General features: G+C 43.4%; 2 protein-coding genes across 5 annotated transcripts; one reads left to right on the top strand and one right to left on the bottom strand.

Moving 5' to 3' along the window:
* Positions 1-1818: 1818 nt before the first annotated feature.
* On the top strand, positions 1819-15342 carry zhx3a (zinc fingers and homeoboxes 3a). 3 transcript variants are annotated; one of them, XM_030420530.1, is made up of 3 exons: positions 1819-2176; positions 10354-13264; positions 13809-15342. In XM_030420530.1, exons 2-3 carry the CDS (start codon positions 10551-10553, stop codon positions 13840-13842), a joined length of 2748 nt encoding a protein of 915 aa, XP_030276390.1. In that variant the 5' UTR covers positions 1819-2176; positions 10354-10550; the 3' UTR covers positions 13843-15342. The 3 variants fall into 3 exon arrangements, with proteins under 3 accessions (XP_030276390.1, XP_030276391.1, XP_030276392.1); XM_030420531.1 differs by lacking the exon at positions 1819-2176 and adding an exon at positions 2186-2793; XM_030420532.1 differs by lacking the exon at positions 1819-2176 and adding an exon at positions 4341-5253.
* An 863-nt stretch (positions 15343-16205) lies between these two features.
* top1a (DNA topoisomerase Ia) lies at positions 16206-27576 on the bottom strand. Of its 2 annotated transcripts, XM_030420732.1 has the most exons (21): positions 27421-27576; positions 26908-26932; positions 24675-24771; positions 24414-24528; positions 23579-23631; positions 23387-23476; positions 23197-23278; positions 22935-23026; positions 22293-22408; positions 22070-22191; positions 21828-21950; positions 21114-21301; positions 20881-21025; positions 20579-20722; positions 20204-20389; positions 20052-20120; positions 18586-18700; positions 18286-18413; positions 17867-17961; positions 17622-17771; positions 16206-17504 (listed from the first exon to the last, which is right to left on the bottom strand). In XM_030420732.1, exons 1-21 carry the CDS (start codon positions 27451-27453, stop codon positions 17402-17404), a joined length of 2271 nt encoding a protein of 756 aa, XP_030276592.1. In that variant the 5' UTR covers positions 27454-27576; the 3' UTR covers positions 16206-17401. The 2 variants fall into 2 exon arrangements, with proteins under 2 accessions (XP_030276592.1, XP_030276594.1); XM_030420734.1 differs by lacking the exon at positions 27421-27576 and having other exon boundaries at positions 24670-24771.
* Positions 27577-27824: the final 248 nt, after the last annotated feature.

Raw genomic sequence — 27824 nt, 5'->3', positions numbered from 1 at the left:
GCCATCTAAACTTGAAGCATGGTGAAGGTTAAGTCGATTTGGTGACTCATGTGGCGACTGCTGGTCACTCACGTCGTGCGCGTCAGGGGGGCACATACATTTGAGCCCTAATCTGCAGCATCCAGTCTCGCAGAACATTCAGGAAGAAAATGAAAACGTAAATCGATAAACATAAACGAACAGCTGTGGGTTGTTTTTTTTTTTTTTTTTATATTTAGAAGATAATCAAGAGATCTCTTGGGAGCCTCTAATCTGTTCAACCCAGATAAAATCTTGTGCATATAGCCCTGCTGGGCCAGAAAGGCAGGCCTGCAGTTAAGGAGCTAGAGCCGACACATCCAGAAGAATCCGACACACACTCACTCCTCCAAACTGTCCAACAGAAGGCAAAAACAGTGCGAAGATGCTAAGAAAAAAAAAAAAAAAATCAAACATTGAGCGTTGACCACACCATCACTTGATCACAGTAGTATCAACACACTTGTGCGCTGAATTTATTGTTGAAATAAGAAATGTTACATTTCGACACATTTGACACAAATGTCTTTTAATTGTAGTTCTATCATGTAAAACCACAGGGCTCATGCCTGCAGACCAGAACCATGGGCAGGGTTTTTTATTTTACTGTTGAGTGGTTCATCTTGCTGATAGATAATCTTTGTTGTTCCTGACTGTATACAGCCACAGCTACAGGCAACGTCTGAACCCAGTCAGGACAAAGTGGGAGGGAAGAGAAAATCCATGTTTCCTAAATAATGGAGGCCTGTAGTTGCCCTATATGTTTCTACTCTACCACAGACGGCGCGGATGACGTTGTATAATTGTGTCATTTCTGCTGCAGACCTCCAGCTATAGTCCCCCTACCTGTTAAACATACACATAAGACAGTATACATGGTAAACATGTTATATAACTATATCATAAGTAGACATATAATGTGATTAAATATTAATTTGCTTCAGAGTTACCTCAGAATACTTCATGTTATTTATGTACTGTAATACAGTAATACATTTCTCCTCTTGGACTTGTTGATATGTTCTCTTTATGTCCTTCTTAAATATATTACCATAGTTATTTTACTTTATTAAATGACAGCCTTTTTTTTCTAAACCTGCCCATGTCTGTTTTGGCCCTCTGCGCTTTTCCCAGTGCGCTTTTACGCACAGCAGGCCAACAAGGTCACGAGGGTCACAGCCGTATAGCCCCTATGACACAACAAGAAATAAGTAACAATGGTCATTTGATTGAAGGAAATATGTCTCTTTATGTTCAGCTTCAAAAGTGGACATGAACCACCAGGCTACATTTACCGTGCATCTGCGTAAATTGCTGTACCACTATTACGCGTGTGCGTAAAAGTCTATTTTAAGCCGGTAGGCTAATAGGCCTGTGCTTGAAATGACAATTCCCACAACGATTAATATTCATAGTAGCCCATCAAGAGATTTTTCTTTCATTTTCTAAAGACGGCAGCCATCTATTGAAAAAGCATGTGACCTAATTAAGAGGACCTTTTGGGTGATGAAGCTGAGGGAAACGGCAGATCAGTGAACTCCTGTCAAATCCCACATTTACACAATACAATCCATCTGCTCAGCCTGCTCCGCGGCGCCATTGTAGCTATGTATAACCCAATCTGTTAGAGCACTGCCTTACCCCTATAACGACATACCCAAATGTGCACTGGGCTCAGTATACGTACCCCCCCGCCTCCTCCTCCTCCTCCTCCTTCTCCTCCTCGTCCTCCCCTTCTACACACACGCGCGCGCACACACATACACACACACACATACACACACATCCCCATCTCATCCCCGCCCCTCTCCAAAATTTTAGATGAAAGGGCTTTTGGATTTTGGATGACGCTCCGAATCACGTGTTCATAGGAAATACACTCGCTATAATTTTTTTGGAGCTGCCTCGTCCTGCACCGCCGACCATAGTTGTTTTGCCGTCTCCATACAGTGTGGCAGAGGGGTGGATAGGTAATGTAATGTAATGTACCTTGCCGTGGTCACTGACGGGTTCACGCCAGTTCACCGGGTTCACTTGAGGAGAGCTCCCACCCCCTGCTCGCCTCCTCTTCTTCTCAAAACGCAACGATCGGAGCTAATCCAATATTATTCATTTATATATTAATGTCGGATTCCATTTTTTCCCACCGACTGTTGAGGTAAGGACACATCTACTCTTCCGAAACGCGAATGCCTCCAATTATTGGCGAGGCGCGATCTCCAAAGTTGTTTACTGAAATTCCGCCTCGCTATTGAATATTGAATTTTCATCTGGTGCTGTAGTCAAGGCAGTTTATATGAAGTCGCCAATGTATAAAATGGCGACAGTAGGTGGAGGAGGGGGGTGGAGGATTTTTTTTGGGAATATTCATAAGGTTATATAGAGTGCCAGATCGCCTTTGGCAAGTGGGCTCCGAGGCGGTGTGTTGCCCCACAGCCTTGTGAATGGAGTGAAACGGGTTAACTCGGCAGTTTGTTACAGTTACAACCACGGATCCTCCGTGTGGCTGACCGTGCGCTCCTTCTCGCGCTATACAATGTGGCGTATCTGCTTATTTTATTGCACAACGCGCTGTGTTTCCCCCACTGCGCTGTTGAGTGTGCGTGCTTTTAGTTGTGAAAGACTTCTGGGCACAGCGCTATAGCGGGCTTATCGACTGGTATAAGAAGCCTCCGACTCCATAGACGTTCAAACTGCACGCCAAACTATCAATTTTCATCTATTGATCGCTCACTCTCTCCACACGCTTCTTCCTCCTCCTGCCTGAGCAGAAAGGTAGGCCTGTGTGTGTCTATGCACAGGACTCTTTTTCTTTCATTTCCTCCTCTTCCTCCTGCCAACATGTGCTGCTGCCCTACTCACACACCACACACACACACACACACACATTGAAGCATATACAATACAGTATGGGGAGCTGCTCGTCTCAGGAGCGCGCAGATATTTTGCAAACTGTGGATTATCGTTGACGCGTTGTGATAAAAAAAATAAATATATATCAGCTCCTGTACACGATCACATTTTTCTATCAGTGCATAAATATTGACCCAGCTTTGAATGCCATGTGTCTCCCTCTGCCTTCAGGGGAGGGACCTCTGTGCTGACTAACGTTGCCTCCGTGGATCATGTGTGGGTCCATAACACAAGAGACAAATCCCAAATATCCGAGCAGCCAGCTAGACAGGCATGAATCACTGGAAATTTTTTGGAATGTGTTTTAATTATTTAACCATGTAAGCTTGTTACATATAATGTAGGTCATGGAAATGACTGCGCAACACTTCAGCCATTGAGGTTTTCCTGAGAGAGTAGGTGTTTGGACTGTGGAGAGGGACTCCGGGCGCGGAGTCCAGTCTCTGCTGGACATTGCTGCACTCCGATGGTTAATTTTCAGGCGTGTGTGATGACCGGCTAAACAAAGGTAAATGAGCGTTCGCCGTGCAGATCTGGCGGATTGGGTTCAGCTTGGCCCAGTGAGTTCAGTGTGTGTGGAGGTTTTCACTCCAGCAGGACGCTTACACTAGGGGAATGTCAATTCCCTTTGTGGATCCCTGGGAACGGTCTTCCATCTCCCTTCTCGGAACTGCTCTAATGAGGCCAGGCATATTGCCTTTCATCCCTCTCTCCCTGCAATTAGGCACAGCTCACAGTTTTCGTTATGGCCACAGCGGAGTGTTTGTATACACAGACACAATGTAGTGGGCCAAGACTGCCCACTCCCCTCTGCAAAAAGCAGCGTCTCTGCACATGCCACCCCTCATATACCTGGAAACTGTACTTTTCAGGATTTGCTGTACTGTTTAACAACAACAGTCTGTGTGGATGTTATGTTTGTGTGTGCCTCCCACAGCTCAAAATGAATCCACTGCCAGAGAATACCGAGGAAGGTCATATGGTCATGATTTGCCGATTTAGCTGACATGGAGTGTATAACATTCCTTGAGTTCAGAGGAGAAAATCAACTGTCTAATGCCAACCAGATCTATTTTCCAGCCGTTTTTATACAAATAAGCTTTCATGATAGCAGCATACCTCCTGATCCTCGCAAAAAAAAATAATAAAAAATTCTCAGCAAAACCAATCCAGAGTCCTATTTTACCCGGCAGAAAGGACGGCGTTGTGTACAGGTTCACTTTTATTGGGGTCTTTCACCCTTTTTGGTATTGCTTTTGTCATCGGACCAATGCCGTATCCAAGACCAGACCGCTCAAAAGCCCCACTAAAACAGCATGTTTGCACAGTTCCAACCAAAAGAAACGCCCGTGCACTGGCGGGGGGGTTGGGGTTGGGGGGGGTGGGGGGGTGCGAAACCTTGGGGCTAGTGGGGAAAGAGCCCCTGCCACTTTCTCTGTCCCATGCAAGAAAGGTTTGGTCAGCAGGAGCTGGCATTTGCCATGCTTTGGCACTTAGAGGAGACTGTGATGTCAGCCATTTTAGGATGGACAGTACAATGTGCGGTACGCCGCCATCTTTCTTCCTTTTCTTCTTAAGTTGCCAAATGAATGCCTGTAGTCTTGGCTACAGAACTGAAGAAGTTATTCATCAAAAGTGATGTAAAAGGATGCATGACTCAGAATTTTTTTCTCTGCGCACCATGGTTTATTTGTCTGTCATTCATCTGGGCCACAGATAGAAGGGTTCGCAGAACAATGTAGGACTTCAACGGCGAGCGCTCACCCTAACACAAAACAGGACCATGCAACAAAGATGCTCAGACAGGCAGAGTGCAGTAGGTATGTGGTGTGTGCCACAGTCTCCAGGCCTGTGCGCTGATTTAGCGAGACAAAAACACTGACAGGAGGTCATTTGCAGCGAGTACGGCGGCGATGTTTCTTTCATCAACCTCCGTCATAAAAATAAGAACAGCGGAGAGTGGACCTTTGTGTCGCTACAACCTGACTGAGAAAGAAAAGGCAAAGTTTTTATTGCGGACCTCACCCAAAGTTAGCTGAAAGAGACTTAAACTGTGAATGGACTTTTCAAAGATGGCTGGCCAGGCATGTGGATTAAGTTTGTCCTGCACCGGATGCAGTCCTGTGGATTCAGCGTGTACGTCTGTGTGTGTGAGCGTGTGTGTGTGTGTGTGTGTGTCTTGAGGTTGGTGGGTGTGGGCGAGTGACTCCGCTGTGTGTGTGGCGTGGTGGGCAAGGGGAAGAGAGGGGTTGCCATGGCGATGTTAACACATGAGTGGCACCACCGACCGGTCTCCCAGTGGACGAGGCTGCAGTCATGGAGGTAAGGGGGGGGCAGTGTGTGTGTGGGGGGGGGGGGGTGTGTGTGTGTGTGTGTGTGTAAGGAGGAGGACGAGATTGGCTGACAACACCTGCATCTCACACACTAATAAGCACACAAACACACCCATGTTGAAAAAAAAAAAAAGAGGAGCCCGCAGTGGCGATGGAGACTCCGCGCTGGAGCGACGGCATGTCCTCAGCTGGACAGGCGGCGAGGACAGCGTGGACGCGTGTGCTGTATTAGCACTGTGCTAAGGACCCTGATGACTCTGAATTGTTTTTCAGCACACGTAACACTGGAGCCTGACACTTATTCATGCTGGCAAGCGTACAGTGCCATTCGTGCACACAAAGATGTCCCCCAGACTGCAACCTGTCCACCCTCACTGTCAATAAAAACTCCACAGTAGTCCATGCTGGCATTATGATGGACACGGGAGACACGCAGGAAACGGAACAATCACACTTCGACAGTCAGCCGCCTAAAGGCTCCAGCACTGGATCACGTTTCCCTTATAAATGAGGCGCCATTGTTCCCAATCTCTTCTCTGTGCAAGACAGTAATTGCTCTCCGTCTCTGGCTTATATTTGGGTGTCCGGCTGATCCACTCACATGATGTTAATCTATTTAATGGACATTTGGCAGAAAATGTTCTCGCTAAACAGATTTTTGATCATTCAGATGTATCTGTCAGGAGTTCCCCCCCTCTCTGCCCAAAAAAACCCCCAGAGAACGGCGGGTCATTGTTTTTGGCAGATTTTTGATGGAGACAACCGGCGGATCACTGTCAAAGATAATTACACGCAAAACAAATATTTTCGTAGGTGAGAAAATTTATGCCTATTTTTTTTTTTTTTGGGGTGTGCGTGTGTGTTTTTGTAGCTGTTTCTGCGACTGTCGCGTCAAGAGACTCCTCGCCAGTTATTCAGTTCAAAGAGAAAGACAGATCGGAGCAGGTGCTAAGTGTTGCGGAGGTGAGGAGGGAGTGTGTGAGGAGTGTGTGTGGAGACGTGTGCCTACGAGGTGTCAGCGGGGAGGAATATTGAAACAGCAGAGCCTGTCATCATCATCAGTCATCCTCTCACTTCACTCCCCAAATGTCTGAGTTTTGTCTTCCTTTGTCCTTCCTCCTCCTCCAGCCGTCACATTCGCATTCATGTGACAGGCGGCACAACAGAAACACCAATCTCCGTTTGTTAATGTCAACTGTAGGTGACCCAACAATCTGGGAGTGTCTGAATCAGTGGACTGTTTTGAATTAAATTTTAATGTTTAGCAACCACTTTGCAGCCTCGCCTCCCTTTCCGCTGGTAGCAGCTTGCTGTAGATTGGGCATGTTTTTCCTGTTGTAATATTGTAATTACTGCAGCAGTTTATGAGGTGCTGAAAGGGAATACACGCTGCTTTCTTTCAATTGCTTCGCCGAAACGGGAGCAACACGCTCAGCTGTTCGCCGTGTTGAAGTATGAGGAGTATAATTAAATATTAATGAGATGTAAATATAATATTGTTATGGAAATGACGGCGTAAGAGCACATAAGAGAGGCCCTCCTGTAAATCTTAAAGCTGCTATTAAATCAGGCGGAACGTATAAACCCCATCAGAATTTAAACCTAGCCTAATCCCATTTGTTTTGAAACGCTTGTTTTAGAAAAGTTGAATGGTGGAAACGTGGTTGGAGTTGGGCGAACAAGGCCCCTCCGCTTACGCTGAGCGTGGGTGTTCAGAGAGCCTGTCTGAGAGCTCTGCCACTTTCCCTCACTTCACATACGACTCCCCCGGTCCGCTGAGATGAAAAGACTTTCCTCCCCCTGTGCCACCGAGCCAGTGCCAGTGCGAGGACGTAAGACACACTGGGGACAGTGATCGTCTGAGCGTTGTCTACCTCGCCGCTGAAACACAAGGCCCGGCTTTTCAGAGGCAACCATTCAATGGCTCCCTGTCTGGGAAGCCCTTGTCTTGTGTCTGATCGCACGTCTCACTCCGCCAGATAAAGCAGCCCATTCTTTTGATAGGTGACCTGATTCTTTATGTAACCTTTCTCAACTTTTGGCTTGTCTTGGGTTTTCTCATGCAGGAAGTGGAGTGTTTTTCCGGGGAGGGGAGCCGTCTGTACTAGGCCAGCGTCTGTCTCATCACAGACAGGCGTCCCCTCCGGGGGCTGCTCCACCGGTCACAGCCCACCGCCGCGACCAAGTTACCTCCGCCATCACTTCATTATCTGTAACATCCTGGCGTACAGTGTGCCGTCTGCGCGACAAACACAGTGAATCACTTCAGCGCGGCTAACGCTGAGCCGACACTGATTTTTCACAAACTTCTATAGCATGGTGACATCTCTCACGCAGATGTTTCAAATGTGCATGACTACATCCCTCTGTAGCGTGAAAGCTCACTCCTAAATCCCTCGTTCAGTGGAACAAACTCAATGAACGCTGTGTCCTCACCAGGGGTTAATCGAGTGTGCCGTCAGAGGATATCATGACCTCTCTGGCGGCAAAACATACAGCACATGCCCGCGTCTGGATGCAGTGAACCGGGATTACTGCATAAGATGCCGGTGACCTAGTTTTTTTGTTGTTTGTTTGTTTTGTTTTGTTTTAGATGGGTTTTTTTTTTTTTTTCTGTCAGAAAGCAGCAGCCGAAATGAAAAGAGGTATATACAAGGAGGACGTCACAGTCTGTCCGGGATCAGTGTGTACTGTTGGGTCGTCATTTGAGGGTTTTAATTCTGGAACAGGTTCATCTTTTATTTACCAACCAGCCGGCCATGGCGAACACGCACGTGGATGCAGTAAAATGAAAGTCTGTGAAAGTGCTTCTCACTGTGTACAAACGCAGCGTGACGACAAAATCGGCTGAGAAGTATGTGAAAGTGTTTTCTTTGCATCAGACAAAATGCGGCGCAAGATGTCGCGGTATGCCGGATTTCAACAGAAACTAGTTTTCGGGTGGTATGGTGGCTGAATTTGTGCAGCTGATGCTATTCCCAGAATGATAAGCTCGCAGGGGAATGTAAGGCCTGCTTGATATGGATAGATGATGATAGGATGAGAGCGGTTTTCAGCAGCATGTCACACATCAACACTTTTCCACTCTCAGAAAGGAAGATGTAAGTGATTTACTGAGGCTGTGTGTGCGTGTTTCTGTGTGCGTGTGTGTGTGTGTGTGTGTGTCAAAAGTTCATGCAGCGGGCAGAGGGTGCAGAGCCCCGTCTCCACTTTGATATTTTTCTCTCATCATTTGTTTCACATATTTTATACTTTCCAGAGCTAAAATAACTTTAAGAACCAGCCGAACATCTAATGAAACACTGGCTGGCGTGTATCCATTGTCTTTTCCGTGGAAACTTTGTTAAATATTTGTGGCTATGTGAGAGAACAGAGGCTTGTTTTCTGATTCATAATGCGGAGTAGAAAAAAAGGGAAATGTTGAAGACTGCAGAGACAATCCATATCCATCTGTATGTCTGGAGTGTTATAGGGAGGGGAAGCCTGTGGATGTGGTTTGCTAATGGCTTTGTGCAGCCGGCGATGTGTGTATTGTGTTTGTGTGCATGCATGAGACGCCATGCTGCTTGTTGAGCACATGTAGGATGAGATTGTTTGAGCCTGCAGCTTGCAAATGGCTTCAGATGTGTTTGTAGTAACCTCCTCAGACCTTATGAGAATGTTTCAGGTCCGTAATAGAACTGTTGTTGCCAGGGCGCACACTCACACACACACACACACACACACACACACACACATAATAAAACACCCAGTCACCTGATTTCCTCTCTTGACACTACATTTTGCCAGGAAGGTACACTGTAACGTCCAATGTAAAACATATGGCTCACATCCAAGTGTAAGATGCTCACTCTCACGAGCAAAGCCACTTCGGCGCCAGCATGAGAAAAAATGCCAAATGTATTTTTAAAATTGCACCAATTCTCCCTGTGAAAATTCACATAATTTAAAATAATAACAACCACACCATACAAGACAAGTTTAAGAAATATTTTTGCAGACAAACACAAACCTGTGAGCATATTTTTGCATATTTGTGCTCGCTGCAGACAATGTGAAACAGCTGGTAAGGTTAGATACCAGATACCGGCGCTATCAATTTGGAGTGGTCGAGTGCATCCCACTCAATAGATGCAAAATCCCAGAGGTAGTTTTTCAGACAATATTTATTTACTGATATTAAGTTTTTTCTGGAGGGAGGCTTGTGGCATCTGGCAAAAGAAGATCCATAACACAGATTCAAACACAGCACATCGCGCTTACGTGATATTAACTTCAGCTTTACTGCATTTCTACTGCATGTTTTTTGTTAAAACACGACGCTTCGCTAAAAATAATTCAGTGGATACATGCCATCAATGATTAGAGGAGCCAAACCTATGGCAACAGTGAAGAAAAACAACAAATATCCCAGAGATTAGACTGTCTTTTCTGGCTCTGTCGATTTTCATGCTCTTTTTTTCTGAATTCATAAGAAGTGACAGCTAGACAGAAGTCTGTAAATCCAAGTAAATAACCAGAACATTGACAGGCTGCAATGATTGAAAGAGTGTGTGTGTGTGTGTGTGCACTGAAAAGCCTTTTTCTTTGTAGATTCCTTTGAAGTATTTAGTAATCAATATCTTAATTTTAAAGCCTTTAATAATAATGTTGTTCATGAACTCTGATGGCATTTTTAAAAAATCATGTGTTTCTCGAACGCGATCCTCTTTACTTCTTTCAGTGCAGTGAATTAATTGGATTATGAGCATAATGCAAATGGATTTTCTTTTCCATAAAAGAAAGCCAGAGACTTAACTTTAGTGTTGTAATTGCTGATAAATACCACCTACACTTATCACACTGTATTTCCACCCACACTTAATATCGTGTGTGGGGCTATTAGCTTCCAATACATCCTGCTCACTGTTACATGTCGTGGCTTAATATTTCATATGTTTTTCAATAATTTGCCCAAAGTAGAAACTAGCAATCTACTATCCATGTAAGAGAGGTCTTTCACCTTTTGCTGTGCCGTAATGCCCTTTCTTTTTCTGTAATTACTATATTTAAGAGGTTGGTCTCTCTTTTTTGTACTCTTTCCTCACAGGTTCCTTGGGAGCTGTTAAACTTGTCCATGTGACAGGAGTCCTAAAGTGGAAGAGGGCATGAAGCAACACTGTGATATCATAGTGGCTGGTCCATGACACTAAACTCCATTCAACCCTCTCCACTCTCCACCCGCCCTCTGTTTTCATCATACGGGACAAGCAATCACTCACTCTCCCATCTACACGAAGCTGCACAATGGCCAGCAAGAGGAAATCCACTGTACCCTGCATGATACCATCCAAATCCAAACATGTGCGTGAGGAAATCATACTGGGCTCGCTACCAGAACTCCTACCAACAATCCCAGAGGATAGCATACTCAGTATCTCTGGAGAAGAGTCTGGCCATTTCTCTCACAGCTCCTCCAAATCCGAAAGTGGCATCGAGATTCAGAAAGGAGGTACATACAGCTGTCCAAAGTGCCGTTTTGAGTCCAGAGATCTGAATTACTTTTTGGATCACATGCACAACTGCCACTTAGACTTCAGGGCCCAGCCCACCTTCTACTGCCTGAACTGTGGAGTGTCAGTCGTCCGCTTTGAGGCTCTGGCTCTGCATAACGCTAACGCCCACCCTAAGATAATGGAGGGCTTAGTCACTGCCTCCCTAACTGTTAACAAGAGGGATGGAGTAACAACAGTGGAGCAAAGCCTCTTCACGGACAGCGGAGAAGAATACAAAGAATCTGGCATCTCCCTCACCAAAACACCGATTGCAAAAATGATGAAAGCCAAGGGGGAGCACAAGAAGATTGTGGTTTCTCACACCGTGGAGGTACGGAAGATAGACACTGGAAAGGATGTAGACCCCAGCATGCTGACAAATGTGCCTGAACTCCAAAACGGGGCTCTCACTGTTTCTGCCGCCCCAGCTATGCCGAGGACCACTGTCACTCATGTGATTGCGACGACAGTGTCCAACCAAGTCTTTCACCAGCACACTCCCTCCCTTTACTCTACCCCCTCCTCTAATTCCAATAAAGACCTTCCAAAGGTGATGATCCCTCTGAGCAGCATCCCCACCTACGATGCCGCCATGGACACCAGCAGCTTTCTCAAGACATCCTTTGGCAAGTTCCCGTACCCGACCAAAGCCGAACTCTGCTACCTAACGGTGGTCTCAGAGTTCCCCGAAGAGCAGATCAAACTGTGGTTTACTGCCCAAAGGCTCAAGCAGGGCATAAGTTGGTCTCCTGAAGAGATTGAAGAGGCCAGGAGGAAGATGTTCAACACTGTGTTCCAGGGTGGAGCACCTCAAAAGAAACCCGCTACACATCGGCAAGTCAATCACATTGTCACCCACCACACTGTCACTGCCCATCCAGGCTCAAAAGGACCAAACTTTCAGATGGCCAAAGTTCCCTATGGTGGTATGAAAACCAGGCCTGTCGGAGTCATAACTACACAGGCAAACATGTCAACCAACCCCCATGTCACTAGGGTGTCATATTCAACTCCAATTGTCCCCCCAGAGTTTCCATCCACAGTCAGAACAACAAAGGTACTGACCAAGAATACTCAACCCACTGTGGAGCCAGACAAGAGCAATGGCATCAGCCTGGACATGGCTGGAGGCAGCGGTTGTGTCAGTAGCACCAGCAGCAGTCGAAGCAGCAGTAGCAGCAGTAGTTGCAGTAGTAGCAGCAGCATCAGCAGCTATTCCAGCAGTAGTAACGGTGGTGAGACTGTCGCCAGGAAACTGCTGCTTAACAGCAGCCCGACCAACAGCATCAACAGCATTGCAACTTGCTCTACCAACATTAGCAATAATGAGGAGCACTGTGTTGCTGACACCAACGGGAAACCAAATGTCAAAAGCAACAGTCCACCAACTGGATTGGAGGGTTCAAACAGTACCAAGGGTCAAGTGATCATCGATAACACCAGCAAATCCAACATCATGTGTAACAATCATAACAGCGGCATCATCAGTCCACAAGAGCATGCCGATGCCGCAAAGCCCAACAACGAACGCAACAACTACATCCATAAGAACAACAACAGCAGTATTAGCAATGAATATCCCAGTACTACCTTTAATGACAGTGTCCCTAACCTTAACCATGCCAGCAAATCCCCAAATGAAAGCACCAGCACTACTGTCATTACTAAAAGCAGCTCATCCATTTTGGATGAGGGTAAAGGCAACAAGGACTTTCCCATAAAAGGCATGTCAATCTTACAGCAACTCATAAAGGAGGAGGACCCATTTGCCAAGGATAGGACCTGCCCTGAGCTGAAAGTTGACCCCATCAAGATCAGCTTCAAGAGGCTGAAGATGAATGAACCAGAGACTACATCTGAGGGTGCACATAAAGAACATAAGTCTGAGATAGCTGAGGTGTCTACATCTCAGCCGTCTTTCTCACCCCCCTGGGGCAACAAGAGTCCACAGCAGCTGCACGTCCTCCGACAGGTATTCTCCAACACTCGCTGGCCCAGCAGTCAGCAGTACGAAGACTTGAGCGTCCAGACAGGCCTTCCCAAGTCAGAGGTGGTGCGCTGGTTCAGTGACAGCCGGTACAGCCACAAGAATGGGCAGCTGAAGTGGCTGGAGACCTATCAGAGACCACCTACAGAATCAGACGAAGGGATCGGCCACGGAGGCGCTGAAGCCGAGTCACCGAATGACTCTCCAGTGGCCAAAAAGAAACTTGTTGAGCAAGACATGAACAAGCACCTTGAGGGAGAAGCGGGACTGAACTCAGGGCAGCGTGTTGTGTGGCAGGATTCATACTCACCGCTGCTAGGTCTGATGGGGTCCGACGGGAGTGGTCAGCGGGGCAGAGCTGAGGAGTCAGCGCAGCCAGGAGTCCTGCAGGATCCCTGGTCAGAGGGAGTGGAGGACCACCAGCAGCCAGTGGCCAGTCAGTCACTCATCGAACAACAGACTGACGCCAATCAGGCCAGGTACTTCTGTCATAGAGATAGAATTGCATAGTTTGATAAAAGCTCCTTAAGTAAGATAGAACTCTCAGTGCCTTGTGATATTTTACAAGCTTAGTGCTATTCATCAATCAAGAAAACAAAACCAATGAAAGCCAGGTGGAGTGATGAAAGCCTGACAGCAGGTTGTTTGTTGTCGTTGCAGCGTGATGTACAGTAAAAAGGAGGCAGGAGAAGTGTGTACAGGTACTCATGCTGAGTAGCTTATTCAGACAATCAAAGGTCTGTGTTTAAGAAGCTATTTTTAGATAAGTAGGAGTCTGGGCCGTTGAATTATAGATTGAGAGCGCATGCTAATATATGTGAATAAATCATGACAATTGTCTTTGGTGAGGTGGATTTCCAGGAGGCAAGTTAACCGGCACACAGGCATCTTTTTACAATGCTCCCCCCCCAAAAAACCTCACATGTCCAACTGTAATACAATATAACATGAAGTCTCCAATCATGCCCTCACAATTTGTGCATGTTTTGTGTGTGTGTGTGTGTGTGTGTGTGTTGCTGTTAGGGATCGCCTGAGGATGGAGCTGCTGGAGGTGTGATGAAACAGGCCCGATACCGCCAGAGGAACATCATGTTGAAAGGCTGGCTTGCTCCCCTGGCCGTGGTCTAATAAGAGTGTTCATAATGACAGCAGATGTGATTGTAGCTGGACCGTTGGACTCTGACTGTAACTGTGAATACCCCCCACCCCTCCTCCTCCTCCTCCTCCTCCTCTTCCTCCTTCTCCTCCTCCGCCTCCTCCTCTTCCATCTGCCATCACTTCCTGCCATCGTCAAAAGAAAGAACTTCTCACCTTTGAGTCCTGTGATGTTTAAGCCTTTCATGCTTCTTTGTGGTTGTGTGGGGAGGGTGCACAATGAGGTCAGTACGAGGGATCAAAGAAAAGAAAGAGAAAAGACGCACACTGACTGGAAAACTGACTTGAATGAGCGAAGATAGGATAGGATAGGGCCGAGAGATATTGTTTTTGGGTCAGAGGGAGAAATATATATATATGATTGAAACTGCACTATAAAAGAGGGTTTGTACTGACTGGACAAACAAAAGATGTGTTGAGGAAATGTTATTGTTGGCTTTGTGATATTTTTTACTTTTTTAGCAACCAGTACTTCAGCACTGCCTTGAACTTTACTTTTTCCGTTATTTGGTTTTTCAATTCTATTTACTCTTCTATAGTCACTGTAAGTCCAGATGCAATCAAACATGGTTTATTTAGATCTGTATAAATGTTGGTGATCACTTCGCAGTTCAGCTACACGCAAGAGACTATATACAATGCACTAATGAAGACAGCAATGCTAAAAATCACACTGCCCCACAGTAAAGGTATTGACAGCTCCGTCAAGATCAATACACTACACTGCCCTGCAAACTGAACAGAGAGAAGCCTGTCACGCTAACGTTGCCTTACTCAGCTCTGTCCATGTGTTTATATGACCTGTATGTCCATCACCTTGCTTTCCAGCTACTGTGCTGTCCTGAAAAAAGAAAAAGAAAAAAAAACCTGCCAGTGCATCGATGGTCACTGTTAGTCTATATCTGTGAAAAAATCTTGTGCTGCTTTCTGTACACTTGGAGATGTTTAACTTTAAGCTGTAATTGTATCAAATATTGTTACTGGCAAAATGTTGTTTAAAGCAAAATTATCAATTTGATCCCTAAACACTGACAGAGTGAGATATTGTGCTAGCTAGAGAGCCAAATGAGGAGATCTTTGCTCTCCTCTGAATTTTCTTGTGTTTATATAAACATAGTCACTACATGAATCCTATTAAGCTGCATCTTTGTCAAGCTGCTAATAGCTAAGAACGGTGCTATACCATCCAAAGTGAAATTGGAGGTTGATCTCCTACCAGCAGTGTATGCACTTGTGTCGAATGTTACAAATTTATTTTGGTTTGAGATAAATGGAATCTGGACTTACGGTGTTATGATCACTTAAAAAAACTTTTATGAAATAGTCTGATCATAAAGCACTGTTGTATCATCCTTTCTACACTTCTGAATCTTTACAGAATAAACTGAATACTCACCAAGCAGTCACGTCTCATTATTTTTTTTCTTGGCACCTTGCACAAGGAGTGAATACAAATTAAACCATGGATACCAGTCAAATTATTCAGTGTGATGAATGTGAAAGTAACAGGTAAGGCACTGGGATTGGAGAAATGCACACAGCCTCCCCTGCTGGTGAGCAGCTGACAGTACAGTTTGTGCTGAGATGAATTATGGAAGAAAGATTCTTAATCTGTTTCCATGGCAGGCCGTTTTTACCAAAAAACCTATTTATTTTGTCTGCAAGGTGTACTGTAAGGTATTTAGTCTTTGTTTGCAGATGGTGACCAGAGCTTCTCTATTGGATGAAGAATGTGCGCTGTGGGCAAAGAGGGGCACAGTGCTGCCAGATGTTGCCACGGAAATAAAATCCTTTTTGAAGAGGGCACAAAGGAGGACTCGAGGAACAGTAGTTTACAGGAATGTTCAGGGTTGTAATGAGCCCATGGTTGCACATGGTCTGTTTTCAACTGAGAACATCATGCATTCTGTAAGTGCAGTTTAAAAGAGATGGATTTATTCAAACTGTTGAAAACAAAAATCTGCAGGATGTCTACACATTTTGTTTAAATATTGTATACAGTGCACCACAGGCTGAGATTTTTCTGAGAAAGCCTAAGCTCATTTTGCAATTACAGAGGATCAAATGTTTCACGAAGCAAATATGAGGACGCTTCGACTTGGGCAAGACCTCCACAAAGGCTGCTGGTCCAAAACCAACAGGCAGCTGTAATACTCGAGCAGGAGGGTCTTGTTTTCAAAATGGAGGAAAACATTTGTCTCCATTTTCAAGAAACCTCAATCATATCCCCAATTGAATTGTGAGATAGAAACACACGCACACACGTTTACTTGTAGGATTTTATTCATTTTCAACCTACAATGAGCATAAAACTCAAAAGAAAAACATGATCAAAGGCTATGACAGAAGGTAAAACAGGAATAGGATGTTGACTTTACAGCTACTTACATCAATTTCCTATTGTAAAGTGTGGAATAAAATGAACTGATAATTCACATTAAATGTTACATTACTTTATCCTCAATCTTTACACAATTAAAAAAACTGCCTAACTTGTAACAGATTGGTGATTTTTTTGGCAAAGTTGATATCCCTCACATACCCTCTTGGGAAGAAAAACACTTTCCATTTTCCCACTTTAAATACATTATCATAGCATTATCTTCAAGTAACAGATACGGGAGTTTTTTTGTCTTGGAACAATTGTTAAATTAAGTTAAAATCAGATGTAGACAGGGCTATGCAGAGAGAATCGGAGGATGCTAGCAACTCAAGGATAAAAATGATTGGTTCACATTTACACAGAAAAACAAGTCCCTGATGGAGGCTGTAAAACAAAATATTCACATTCTGCTTGCTTAAGTAAATATTGACATGGTTGCAGTATTTTCCCCTTGCCTGCCCAGACATCCTCTTTCATGCTAAACAATTCAACATAGTCCAGTTTAAAATATTCACCCAAACAGATCCATGGCCGAGCCCCTCATACACACACATGCACACACAACTCAAAAGTCGAGCTCACATTTCCATTTCCTCGAAGGCGCGTGGGTGTAGTTAAGGAATTCATTTAACTTTGTCTATCAAAATATAGAATTCATTAATAATACATGGGAGGGCTAAAATACAGAGCAAGTGAACAAGAAATAAAATGATACAAAGCATTTTTTGATTTTGCTGAATACAGTAGCTATAGGACCACAGAGTTCATAGTTCAGGCATTGTCCCTGGGGAGGGAGAGAGACAAGGTAAAAGGGCCTTCCAATTACTGGGACTATGCCTTGATGCTCAGTTGTGGGTATAGTTCAGCCTGGATACCTGATCTCAGATCAGATGTTTAGACTATCCACAACCCCCTGCTGCCACTTCATTGTGGCCTCATTTCGTCTTACCATGTTGCTGCTTCTCAAACTGTCTGAAATTCCTGGTCAGGTCTGGCCATCGAGCAAAATTCGGTTAAGCTAAAAAACAAGTATCCGATAAAAAAAATGAGTGTATCATAGTTAAAAACAAACTGGAATTTAAAATTCATAGTCATCTTCTGCCATGTCGATGGCCCAGGCGAACTTCTCGCGCTGGGTTTTGTTGTAGATCTTCTCGACTGGAATGCCCCACTTCTTGCACCTACGAGACAACAAAAGATGGACATTAGGATTCTGTACAGTTCTCCACATTGTAGCATTACTAGTGCATCCTTGTCCTCAAGAACAAGTTAAAATGTTGTCAAGAATATCATCTCACCAAGCCACAGAGATGCGAGGGTCCAGATAGTTGAGCTTGGAAGTGCCCAGGGCAATCTGCTTGTTCTCTTCGCGGTCAGTTGCCTGCACCTCCAGCTTCATCAGTTGCTCCTCTATCCTCTGAACGGCCTTCTTCTTGGTTTCCACAGTCCTACAAAGACAGGCAGCACAGCAGGTTAGAAATGTGCTCAACACTGTTGAACAGGGAGACAACTATTCAGGTATGCCAAATGTTTTAATACTTACTTTTTGGATTTTTCATCTCTCCGTATTTTGGCATCAGCCTTGGCGCTCTTCAGATCTCTCTTGGCATCAGAAAGCTGGCCCCTTTTAGCATCGATCTAAGATAAAAATGACTGATTAGTCTCACAAATTGAACAGTGAAACATTGAATTGTACAGCTACAGTAACATAGCAAGCTTTTTGATGTCAAAACTGTTTTTGGTAAATACGTATACCCACTATCAACACTGAATTCAAAACAAAGCAAGACATGAAAATAAAGGAGTCCTGGTAGAAAAATCTTTCAAAAATATTTTATGAGACACATTGTACGCCCAGTTTTTATTTGGCTGCCATTTGCCTTTAAACAAGTAAAAAAAAAAAAAAAAAAAAAAAAAAGTTGCCATGGTTCGTCTGTGAAACCATAAATGAAAACACGTCACCTTAGTCTGAAGGTTCTGCATAGATTTTTCAAATGTCTTCGGTGGAGCCCTCTGATGGTTACACAGGATAGCCACAGCCCTGTTTGCCCTATTGTAGGACAAGATCTTGGCTGGAACGTTGTCCTCCCCTTGAGAAAGACAGTATTATGAGTTTTCTGTGTGTAGAATAATCCATGGCAGCAGACACACCCAAATGAAAAGCCCATAACAAATGGCAAACAAGTTATTCAGATGGACACCATTTCTGTCTCTCGGATTCTAGTGACAACGTGCTTTTTGATCCTGTAGTTGAAGACGTACCACTTGTGAGCTCCTTCAGCTGCTGCTGCAGTGTGATTGAAGCATTGTAGGTACGGAAAACTTTGGCTGTCAGACCGTCCATCAGCTCCTGAAGGTGCTTGTTCAAAACAGAAGTCTGCGGAGAGAGAGGCCAGTGAGCGCAAGTGTTAAAGTGCAAGTTAAACACAATGTTCTTAGAGAAGGTATTTATTTAATAAAAAAGGAACCATCGTCCCAAATATTTCTGCCAAAATAAATGCAAGACAGGGTTTCAGTTACTATGAGCTCAGTGTCCTGAAATTGTGGATGACATTATTTTACAACGCAGGAATTCATCCCAACAATCAACTTTAGAGTTGCTCATCCATAGGTGTGATTGGCAAAGGACAAAAAAGCAGGAAAATATACAGCTCCACTATGTCTCTCTATACATTTTTTTTTTGTCCCATTGTTGGCTTCAGCTAAGAAAGAAAAAGCTCGCCCCACACGTCCAAAATTCTTTTAACAGTGTTTCCCCTAGTTTTCTTTGTGGCAGTGGTTTTCTTTATCATATATTTTTCAATGGAAACAGAATCTGTTTCAGATGTCAGTGGGCTGAATGACATGGAAGTTATTGAGGAAAAAAAAAAAAATCCTAATTTCTGCATATTAATATTCATATAAAATAGAGTAAGCACTAAAGTACAATAAAAATGGGTGTGTCTTTATGCCAAGTAATGTAATGACGGTCCCTAAATCAGTTTCCAGCGGTTCAGTGCGAGGCTCTGAAGTGAGCTGACCGTCCTCCTGCTGCTGACACTGGGTGAACCTCAGTAAAGTCGCGGCTGGACCCAAGTGAATATCCACCGAATATCCAACCTGAAACTAACTTCACCCCGGTTCAATGAGGCGCCTGTTGCAGCCTTTGAATAGGATGACGAGGATTTGAGTCACTCAACTTGAACGGTGACTTGTAGAAATTATACAAATAGCAGTAATGACAATAATAATCAATTTCAAGATAACGTGGGGTGTAGTGCTTTCACTGTGTGCAACTTAAATTCTCCATTCGCCCGTGATATTAAACCTACAGAAATCATGTCTGCAAAATTTTGCGGTGGTGCTGAAAATCCAGCAGCAGAATGCTTATTGGGGAAACACTGACACATCAGATAACCTTCCGCAATGATTGCAGGCTGTTTGGTGGAGCTCTGCTTTGAATGAAGTTACATTGTGATAAATGAATGGAAGACTTTCGGAGTGACATGAAGACATGAATCAGAGGCACAAAATACGTTGACAGCGGTGGCCGGATTTATCCGTCACATCCCTGTCATCCCACCTTTTATACAATTCAAATTGTGCCTCAGGGGGAATATTTTCACTAGACATTATGAGTGGAGAGATGCAAATGCCAAATCATTCCATTATAAAGAGGAGGGAATTACCAAATTAAGGAAACCCTCATGGATATACTAATTTCCTTTCACAGATCAGGTTTTGCTTACATTCAGGCGATCAAACAGGTCGTCATCAGGCTCTTTGTTCTCCATGAACAACTGAAGATTCTTAAACACCTAGAGGAAGCCGAACACACATGAATTAATATAGAGGCAGTGGGTGGAGACTTAAAAACAAAACAAAGCTTTACAGTCCTTACCCTCTTCTCTACAGGGACTTTGTTGTAGTAGCGGATGGAGTCTTTACCCAGGAAGTCAAACTCCACCACATACTCTTGACCATCGTTCTCTGGATAGAGCTTGATGTGTTCAACTCTGAGCGAGCAACAGCCCACAGTGTCCGCAGTCTCCCCTTCCTCCTTCTCATTACCCGCTCTCAGAGCCAGCTAGAGCACATCAGGACAGATGGATTAAAGCCGGCTTACAGGGACGGTACCCTCACTGCAGTTAGTGTTTAAGCACCTGCTAAACCCCGTCTGCAACTTACAGTCATCGTTAAAAAGCAATTACACCGCATTAAACTTCCCCAAGCTGTATACAATCGGGACAATGTCAATAGCAATCATGCAGCTCACCTTGTCAATGAAGTAGAGGGCCACCGCTCTCTGTCTGATCCTCATCTCCTTAGACTTCCAGTCCTCACGGTACTGGTTTCGGATACGGTCCACACACTTTTTCAGTCTGCGAGCAGTTTCATACTTCTGCCAGTCCTTCTCTCCCTGCAGGCAAACAGTGAAAACAAGAGTAATGAATGAATCGGATGTTTCTTTGTGAGGCATGCAGCACATGTAGCACAGCATGTTCCTTGCACAGCAACATCTCTTTTGAAGACAAGTCAAAACCTCCGCGCAATGAAGAATTCAGCCCATCAGCATACCTTGATCCTAGAGCTGGGGTTCAGCATGATGTACTTAATGGAGCCCTGAATATTCTCCGTCCACGACACCAGCCAGGTCACCTTGTTGTCATGACGAACCTCTTTCCACTTCGTGCCTGGAGGAGGCTTAGGGTGCTCGGAGTCCCTATGAGGAGAACATTAATAAAACATTTAATCATTATACCCACTCAACATATCAGTTCATCCGCATCAAACAACAACTGTATACTCACTTGCTGCAGTTGATGATGATGTCTTGAGGTCTGATACGACGCTTGAGCATGCCCATCTTAGGGTGGTCTCCACGGCCACGGAAAAGACCCGGAGGCTCAATGCGGAAATTAGCAATACGTTCCTTGTGGTTGTCCATGATGCAAAAGCCATACTCCTGCAGAAGGCGCTCATTTTCTGCCTTTATTTTCTATAATAAATTGAGAAAAAAAAAAAAACCCACATCAGATCAGCATCTTATTGAGGTCAATAACTTAAGTGTCAAAAACAAAAATCCTTACTGCAGCTACTGTTGAAACATCAAACAAAAGAGCAAGGATATTCAATTTAGAACAATCAGAAAACGGGGGGCAGATAAAGAGTTGCATGAAGAATTTCGCCACTGTTCACTAGAAAATTATAGCTAAAACCTTTAAGAGTTATTTAAAATGTAAAATCCAAACATAAGAGAATATATGGAAATACACTGTGGCTGATACAGGCAGGTCAGTCATATGCAGGTGGGAAATTTACACATGGGCATATTATACACCAGCGGTGTCAAAACAAAGCAGGTTCTTTTCTGTATTTCTTGGGTGATTATTCCTTTTTTCTCCCATCTAGAAACATTTAGAGCAACGAGCCAACATGCTTTCATCAACAGTATAAATATGTATTTAAACATAAAAAGGCAGAGGTCCAGATTTAGTTTTGATATAATTACCAAAGTAACTAACCAGTTTCTCGTCTTTTGTCATGGCCTTCCTGGCTTCGGACTGTGCCTTGAAGTAGTCGCTCATCTCAGAGAAGTCGCACTTCTTCAGGTCTGTGAGCTTGGCCTTTTCCTCAGCAGTCATTTCCTGCATCAGAACATCACGTTACATTCCAAAACAAAACTTTGAACAATAACACGACTCTGTATGGATGTTTGGGAAATTTGACAGGCAAATGTATTCACAAGTGACTTATTTTCCCCTACCTTCCTCCAATCTTTAAAGAAGTTTTTGCGGAAGATATCCTTAGTGGTGTACTCGTGATCCAGCATCTTGGCAAAGAACGTGGCCACCTCTTCTGCTCCTGGGCTGAGCTTCATGTGCTTACCTTAAGTATGCAAAAATAGGCATTTTGTTGTCACACAGTTCTACAGTAAACATCTTGACTTGCATAGAAGTTAAGTACACCTGTCGGAAATACAATCGTACCATCATAGTAAAATTTGACATTGCTAGGCAGAGGCTCATACGGTGGTGCAAACACTGGTCCTTTGTGTTCCAGAAACTTCCATTTGGAGCCATCTGTGTATCTCTCTTCCTCCCACCTGGAATCAAGATCACAACAATGCCATCCAATATTCAGTCTGAATATACCAGATTAACAAAACATTGCTTGATCCAACAATAACGCACAATACATCCACACTAGCCATTTTTATACTGGGCAGCAAGCCGCCAATTTGGCTGTCCTTTTTGCAGCTCGGTCAGCGGATTTAGACAGAAGTCAGTAAATTGGGGGTCTGTTTTGGTCCACCAATTTGAGGCCTCGGAGGGTACACTTATTTCCACCTCCATTGCTATGTAAATCCCAGTCGTCGATGTGCCGGCAATTGTGTGAGATCGGTGGAGGTGTCGATGATGTGCACTGTTGTGCGACCCACAGCCAGGAAGTTTTAAAACCAGGAAATAGCTGATCAAAGAAGTAAGTCCATGACGTCATCTGCAGATGTCAAGATGAGCAACTGGACAGCCGCTGAGATCCTGGAGATGCTTTACCTTGCTGCAAATGTGCTGCCTTTTCCATCTAAAAAAGGAGCTTCTGATAACCACGCAGTTGCATGAATAACTCACCATTTCCACTTCTCCTCTGGCTCTTTCTTTGCTTTCTTTTTTCCATCAGCGACTTCTCCTTTTTTGTTTTTTGTCTTTTTGGACTTGGTGTCCTAAAAATGGGAAGAGAAACCATTTTAGTTCTGCTGGTTCTCAGGTTGTCAGTATGAGAACAAAAAACAGACTTAAGCCTCCCTGGTTCTTCAGGTGTTCCCTCATTTTGTGCTTTCAAAAGTATATTGGAGAAAATGCTAAACTCTTTCTGCTCATGGTTGTTTCTCACCTCATCTGGTTTCCTTTTCTTGGCCCTTTTGTCATTTTCAGTCTTTATTTCGGTCTTTATTTTCTTGGGCTTGAACTCAGAGCTGAAAGACACATTTGGTCACAGGCAAGTTACACATTTAGTCACAGGCAACTACAAATGCTTAAACCCTTTAAAGACACGTTGAAGTCTAATCAAACAAGCAACTCACTCGTTGTCGTCATCCCGCTCTCTTTTTAGAGATTTCTCATGTTTAGGCGAGTGGTAAATATCATCCTCAGGCTCAGACTTCACATGTGGGCTGTAAAAGAAAACATTCAAAATCACAAATGGTTACATTTTAAAGTCCATCTGCAAGTAGCCTAAACATAGCACTTAAGTAAAATGTGGAGTACAGACGTACCTGGCAAAGCCATTCTCTTTTTCCTTTTTGACTTTACCGTCAAAGGACTTCATCTGAAAGGTTCACAAAAAATTGTTAAGATGGAAAATCCATAAAAAGACCAACAGCATATGATAATCACCTATGTCCACAAAGGCTCCGGTCCAGTTGTGCCAAATATTGTAATTGGAACAGCTTATCATTAAATAAACACAGGATTGCTTAAAAGGTAACCAACTTTTTTGTACTACCGCCCAAAACAAAGTTGGTTGTTTCAGAATGGTAGCAGTCTGAACAAGTAAACCATTTAGCCAGAGTAGATTCTTGATCACTTGTATAAAAAAAAAAAAAAAATAGTGCTTCCTTTCTTTTATTTTCATAAAACTGCATATGCTGCCGTCTTGACCAGGATTCCCTGTAAGAAAAGATCTTAAAGCTCAACTGGACCCTCCTTGCAGTATTAAATAGAAGACATAATACCCAAAGGCTTCTCTCTGAGAAAATAGAATAAAATTACACTCAGCATCTTCCATATTTGCATACTAACAGAGTAGACTTTAATAGTGAAGAGTTACTCTCATAGATTTCTTTTAAAATGTTCCTGTCCTGGTTTGAAAGGAAAGATTTGTCAAATCCATCATAGTTGAAACAGAGGATTCTAACAAAAAAGAAATACACAATTTATTTTGCTCATGAACAGCTGAGGGCTATCAACTTGATAGATGAACATGTATGATTTGCGAGAGCTCAATATTGCACAATCCATTATAACTCCTTAAAGAAAAAAGAAAAAAAAACACCACATGAGCAAAACCACATCTACATTCATCCATTAATTAATGAAACTGTAATTCACCTTTTCCTCCTTCCTTTTCTCCTTGTGCTTGTCCTTGTATTTGTCTGTGCTGCCATCTTTGTGCTTCATCTTTTCCTTATCTCTGTGTTTTTTATCAGACGAGTCCTTGTGATCGCTAGAATTTGAAGAAATACAAAACTATTAATTTCTGGTGGTTTCAGCTACTAAAATACTGTAGTTATCAAGTGGTACATCTTTGCACAGATGCCATTAGAAACATGCATCTGCAAAGAGTATAAAAAAAATAAACACACACCATACCTGTTGCCATGCTTTGATTTATCCCGTTCCTTATCCTTCTTGTGGTCCTTATGTTTGTGTTCCTTCTCTTTGTACTTGTCTTTATGCTTGTGGGAGTCTACGAGAAGAGAACAGTGTAACCTACTTCAAAAGTGAATGAGGTATTGACTGAAACAATCCAACAATGGACTGAAGAAAAGGTATGACTGCTGTGTACCTACATTAGGTCTAATGGACAAAGTATGATTCTATACACAAGTGGCAAAGACAAAACAAAGTGCAATCCCCTCTACCAGGAGCTGATGTGGATAGGCTATGAAAGACAATCTTATCACTGACCACCTAAGACGTGCTCAAAGTCCACCTGCGTAGGTCCTCCAAGTAAAAAAATGAATTAAATGACAACTAAGGTCTAAACAAGAGCCACAATCTAAATGTCATGCCATGTAGAGACAGAAAATCGACACAGTAGCACAGCACCTCCTACAGCCCGTATGAGCCTCATTGTTTATGAGACAATATGAAACATCCGACAAGTTGAAACATGCTGGTGAACCGAGTAAGCTTTCACCCTCTCAAAAGGCTGTTCTCAAAATTGCAGAGCTGACACAAACTCCATCAAAAAACACCAAAACAAGTTAACTTGCTTTAGGCCTGGTCACAGGTACAGCTCACAGCTTAAAGACTACTGACAAATGTTAGTCATAAAATGTTGTCCACATGCCCATAGTATGCCAGTGTAGGATAAACATGTTCAGGAGAATGAACTGAAAAAGTCTGATCAGTGAGTGATTTGTTAAACCCCAAACAAAAACAGACTGGAGCTTTACCCTGGTTGTTCTATTCATCACTGTAAAACTAGTTGATTCTGTTCATCCATTATTTGAAGATGACAGATTTTATTCAGGCTGTTCTCAGATCTAAGCCAGATCACTGTGATACATTTCAATGGACAGGCCCCTTTTGTGTTCCATCACATTTCTGAAGACAAACTAGAGTTTATCTGACAAATTTTAGAGTAGAGTCCACTCTACAGCTCTCAGCTGGCAGATGGTTAATACAACATTTTAAAAATGACTTGCGCGACTCACTAGTAAACAAGTTGTGCTCAAGAGTCTAAAATGTATACTTAAAATACAATTTAATAGTCAGTGGTTGAGATTGTTGACAAAGGATGTGGTGTTCTGAAACCAGGCCAGACTTAAGATGCTTTTTAAAAACGTAAATCTAACTTGTTCATCTAGGCCTTAGACTGTTCAGTTCATTCTGAAGAGGGCCAGTAGTGCTCTCTAGAAAAAGTGAAGCCAAAGCACTGACGTCCCATACTCAAAATGTTGTCCCATCACTCATAAATTAAGCCACAACAGTGGACTGGTACATTTGTCTACGTCAGCTTTAGCAATACAAATGCGCAGGGAAGTCTGCTTAGTGATCAATAGTTTTTAATATAGGTAGTAGGTAAGCGTTAGTACATCCTAGAAAAAATAAAAACAAAAAAGTACTTTTGTGTAATTAATGTTTATTAAAAACACTGGAACTGTGTTTTTTTACTTTAGGAAAGCATCAATACCTCTAAAATCCTATACCTATAATAGCTTACAATGTTATGATGAATTAAAAGTTTAAGACTTGATGTGCTGACTGTTGGAATAAGCATTCAACTTACATACGGTCCACTTTCTCCTAGCATGTGGGGATGTTAACTCCCTGTAGCTACACTGAAAATAACTTTAGCTGTGAAAAAAAGCGTTTAATGCCGTGAAGAAGAAAAAAATCAGAGCATTACTGGTCACCACATGGGATCATGATGAAGCACTATGCCTTCGCACTTCTCCTCAACACACAGCCATCGGCACTTACAGCTTGGGTTCAGCTTGCAGTGCAGTCAGGCCGCTACACCGAAAAAGAAAATGGCGCAGAGACTAAGTCCTCAACCCCCAAACCCTCACTTTCAGGTGGGAAATTTGTGATTAAAAGCCAACCAAAAATAAATTCTAGTGCGATAAACTGATAAAACACCTCGAGGTGTGTGCCAATAGTGACTCGAATAGGGAAAATATCTAGTGGAAAAGCTTTTATTAGACCTCCTTTTTGAACAATAGGCGCTTGTGAGTGAGGCAGAGGACTTAGTCTCTGGACGCCATTTCTGTCCTCTACTGAGAACTAACGTAACGCTACATTTGATCAGCAGAGATATGTCACAATTTAAGGAAAATACTCCGTTTAACACGTTAGGTTCATGTCATAAACTTACCATTGAAACGGGAGCCACCGTCAACCTGAAAAATCAAAAACAGATGAATGTTAAATTCCGTAGTAGCTAACTAGCCGGCTAACTAACTTTGAACTTGCTGGATGTCAAAGCGACAGTTTGTTAGCTACCCAGCTAGCTAGCCTAGCATGCTACACTGGCTTGTAGTATGGCTCAGCGGCTGAGACTGAAGCCGTCCGGCTAACACTGGCTACAGCTAACGCCACAAAAATGTATGAGTTTGCCTTAGACTTCATGCCTAGACACACAAACCCGAAAGCCAACCCTAAATCCCCTTCCCGTAACACTACAAATACAGATGAGATGGTACGTGTCAAGACGCTGTTAACAACAAAATGAGTTGGTTTCCAAACACAGTCGGCTAACGCGCGCTAGCAGGCACTATTCACAGTTAGCTAGCTAAGTTGCCTTGTCAAACCAAGCAAATAAAACGACAGCAACAAATTGTGCCCGTTCACCAAGAGTGGTGACATTACGAAATACATGTAACTGTACCTGGTCTTCGCTGTGGGAATGGTCCCCACTCATTTCCTAAGTGTTGTTAGCAAAAATGAGAAACGTGTATGGTTGACACCGGCGAGGAGATGCAGGCAGAATGAAGAAAAGACACAGTTGTGTAAGAGTTTAAGTCCCGATTGCACACTAATGCGCATGCTCCTCAATTTAAATGGTACAGAGCGGTGTAGCTCCTCCTCTTCCCAAAACGTGTTGCTCTCCAGCCCACGATGTCACACACAGTCCTGAGTGAGGTACTCGTGTACTGGTAGCACATTAAGTGCATCTGTGTGTTGTTTGTATCGTTGATCTGATAAGGGACTTAGAGCAAGTTCTTTCTACATAGAATCTGTAATAATATTTATAACAATCACCATCACCATCGGAATCATTCCTGTAAACAA

The sequence above is a fragment of the Sparus aurata genome, chromosome 6 (assembly GCF_900880675.1).
Source record: "Sparus aurata chromosome 6, fSpaAur1.1, whole genome shotgun sequence".
NCBI classification, from domain to species: domain Eukaryota; kingdom Metazoa; phylum Chordata; class Actinopteri; order Spariformes; family Sparidae; genus Sparus; species Sparus aurata.
Note: the sequence above shows the minus strand (reverse complement) of the source record. Positions and strands in the feature narration are given on the sequence as shown.

Coding starts and splice junctions, on each gene's coding strand:
- zhx3a (XM_030420530.1), top strand. CDS start 10,551: ATGGCCAGCAAGAGGAAATCCACTGTACCCTGCATGATACCATCCAAA. Junction 13,265..13,808: donor ACTGACGCCAATCAGGCCAG/GTACTTCTGTCA, acceptor TGTTGCTGTTAG/GGATCGCCTGAGGATGGAGC.
- top1a (XM_030420732.1), bottom strand. CDS start 27,453: ATGAGTGGGGACCATTCCCACAGCGAAGACCAG. Junction 22,409..22,934: donor CCAGAGGAGAAGTGGAAATG/GTGAGTTATTCA, acceptor TCTTGATTCCAG/GTGGGAGGAAGAGAGATACA. Junction 21,951..22,069: donor TCTTTAAAGATTGGAGGAAG/GTAGGGGAAAAT, acceptor GTTCTGATGCAG/GAAATGACTGCTGAGGAAAA.